At 48.3% G+C, this 3249-nt stretch overlaps 1 protein-coding gene across 1 annotated transcript; it reads left to right on the top strand.

Moving 5' to 3' along the window:
• Positions 1-227: 227 nt before the first annotated feature.
• LOC311428208 (olfactory receptor 14C36-like) lies at positions 228-1160 on the top strand (the record flags this gene model as incomplete). Its single annotated transcript, XM_084539737.1, has 1 exon — positions 228-1160. One exon carries the CDS (start codon positions 228-230, stop codon positions 1158-1160), a length of 933 nt encoding a protein of 310 aa, XP_084395863.1.
• Positions 1161-3249: the final 2089 nt, after the last annotated feature.

Genomic DNA, 3249 nt, shown 5'->3' with positions numbered 1-3249 from the left:
GACACTCAGGAAGCACACAGCAGGGCTCCAGATAGGGAGAGACACAAAGGTCCTCTTGGAAACAGGAAATGTAAGGTTTTAACTGGGAATTAACTGAATTTTTCTCACAGACTTTACTCCTAACACTCCTTATTTATTTATTTATTTATTTATTTATTTATTTATTTATTTATTTATTTATTTATTTATTTTTCTCATTTGGCAGTGTTCATGTCCAGAACCAGCAAATGTCCAACATCAGCTCTGTGAGTGAGTTCCTCCTGCTGGCATTCGCAGACACGCGGGAGTTGGAGCTCCTGCACTTCGCGCTCTTCCTGGGCATTTACCTGGCTGCCCTCCTGGGCAACGGACTCATCCTAACCGCCATAGCCTGTGACCACCGCCTGCACACCCCCATGTACTTCTTCCTCCTCAACCTCGCCCTCCTTGACCTGGGCTGCATCTCCACCACTCTGCCCAAAGCCATGGCCAATTCTCTCTGGGACACCAGGGCCATCTCCTATCAAGGGTGTGCTGCCCAGGTCTTTCTATTAGTCTTCCTGATTACAGCGGAATTTTATGTTCTCACCGCCATGGCCTATGACCACTATGTTGCCATCAGCAAGCCCCTGCACTATGGGAGCCTCTTGGGCAGCAGAGCTTGTGCCCAGATGGCAGCAGCTGTCTGGGGCAGTGGCTTTCTCCATGGTGTCCTGCACACAGCCAGTACATTTTCCCTGCCCCTCTGCCACGGCAATGCTGTGGACCAGTTCTTCTGTGAAGTCCCCCAGATCCTCAAGCTCTCCTGCTCAGATGCCTACCTCAGGGAAGTTGGGTTTATTGCATTTAGCTTTTGTTTAGGTGCTGGCTGTTTTGTTTTCATTGTGTTATCCTATGCGCAGATCTTCAGGGCTGTGCTTAGGATCCCTGCTGAGCAGAGCCTGCACAAAGCCTTTTCCACATGCCTCCCTCACCTTGTGGTAGTCTCCCTGTTTGTCAGCACTATTGTGTTTGCCGGTGTGAAGCCCCCTGCCACCTCCTCCCTATACCTGGACTTTGTGGTGGCAGTTCTGTACTCAGTGGTACCTCCAGCAGTGAACCCCCTCATCTACAGCATGAGGAACCAGGAGCTCAAACATGCACTGAAGAAGCTGTTTCAGTTTTCTTCCAGGAGCAATTAGCTGCTGCTCTGCTGCTGCAATGGGAAAAACTCACCAAAAAAAACACGGTGGGAGACACAGCCTTTCAGTGCCATGTTCCAGGTCCACCAATGCAGCCCCCAAACTGTGAGAAACAAAGTAAAAATGTTATGTACAGAAGGAGAGCAGATGGATCTCAGGATACAGGACTGCAGGCACCTGTGGGCAGTATGGACACTGACCTGCGGTCTCAAGCCTCCCTGAGTGGCAATAGAAGAAAGAGACCAGTGCCTGTCCTGTGCCACCTCCCTGCCAGCCCTGCCCTTCCACAGGTGGAGTATTTTTCTCTTACTTGGGCACCAGCAGAGCTTTGCCTCCTTGTCCTCCACAGGGAGATGAGCCACAGGCCTGGCTGTGTGCGAGGAGGCAGCAGACCTGAGCAGAAAAAAAGACAGTTTCTTGTCACTCCAGCATCTGAAGCGTCCAGCCCCTGTGGTTGATTCTGTTCTCTGCAGCAAAGGGATGTCACCAAGCCCCAGGTCCGTGGTTGCTCTTGCAGCTCTGAGGACCTCTCCAAGGGCATCACAGTATCAACGGTCAGGACCTAGGAGGGTCAGCTCGCCCATGGATCACAGCAGTAGGTTGGTAGGATTCCATAGTACACAAGGACACGGACACCTCGTTGCTCTGTTTTCATGAATGTCTGTATTACAAATTGCTACAAACCCTTGTGGTGGTTTTACCGTGCTGGGCTGCTAAACACCACAACCACTCTCTCACTCTCCCTCTTTAGATGAGGAGGGGGAGAAGTAAAGCAAAGAACAACTCATGGGTTGAGATAAGGATAATTTAATTAAAGGGAAATAATAATTAAAGAAAGATTATTATGAACTAAACAATTTAACTAAAGGGAAATAAAAAGGGAAAGGAAAAGGGAGGAAGACAAACAAATAAAACAGATGAAGTCTATGTGGAAGTGCAGAGGAAAGAAATTACTCTCTACTTCCCACAAATGAGCGGTGCTTGACCACGTCCTTGAAGCAGGGCCACAACGCATGTAGCTGGTGTTCAGGAGGAGGACTGACATTTTCACAATGAGAGCCCACCCCTCCCCTCTTCTTCCTGTTTCCACCTTTTATTGCTGAGTGTGACATCACATGGTATGGAATATCCCTTTGGTTGGTTGAGGTCGGCTGCCCTAGTGATGTTTCTCTTCTCACTTTTTGCCCATCCCCTAGGAGGGTTAGAGAGAGGCCTGATGCTGTGCCACTGCTGCTCAGCAGTAGACACAACACTGGTGTGATAACACTGCTGTTCCAGCTACAAGTGCAGAGCACAGCACTGTATGGGCTGCTGCAGGGAAAGTTAACATTCCAGCCAGACCCAGTACAACCCTTCCCTGTAAAGCAACTACATATTGCAAGAAACTACTAAGTTACCACTAGGAAAGCAAATATGGGTTTGTGATGCTTTCCCTAAATCTGCACCAATAAATATTATTTGAGGTGTTACTGGTATGATGCTCATGAATCCACTTGGTGGAGGGAAGAAGGCATGGCACCTTCCCCTTCTTTCTTTCGGGCTGGTCATGATAGCTCTTGAGTGATGTGAACATCATTGGGTAACCCTAATGATATGCCTCCAGACTGCGTTTCTGGCTTTTTCCAAGGGCAAACAACTAAACAAAAGAGTACCATAGTTCTGTTGGCATAACTGCCATGAATATAGAGAACATCAAATAGTTGTCTACCTTGTCTGGTCTCACACGGGACCCTTCTGTTGTGGGGTTGCTGAGAGCTGAAGAGCAGGTGCTGATGGCTGCCACAATGGTGCACCGGCAGTGATAGCGCACTGACCCCCAAGTCCTCCAAGCTCAAAAACTATGTATTCCTGTGAGCAAAATGTCAAAGAGGGCAGGAGACCTGCTTGAATGATCAAGGAGATCCTGGAGTGACATAAATGGAAGAAGGATGTATATATAATGTGGAAAAAAGGGACAAGCCACTTGGGAAGAATATAGGGCCATTGTCTGAGAAAAGGTCTTTTTCAAATATATCAATAGCAGCAGGAAGAGGAAGGAAAATGTGGGCCAACTGCTTAACGAGGTGGGTGACCTAGTGACAAAGGATAC

Source organism: Aythya ferina (genome assembly GCF_964211825.1).
Source record: "Aythya ferina genome assembly, contig: HAP1_SCAFFOLD_36, whole genome shotgun sequence".
In the NCBI taxonomy this organism is placed as follows: domain Eukaryota; kingdom Metazoa; phylum Chordata; class Aves; order Anseriformes; family Anatidae; genus Aythya; species Aythya ferina.
The sequence above is the reverse complement of the archived record's forward strand: the minus strand, read 5'-3'. Positions and strand labels throughout refer to the sequence as shown.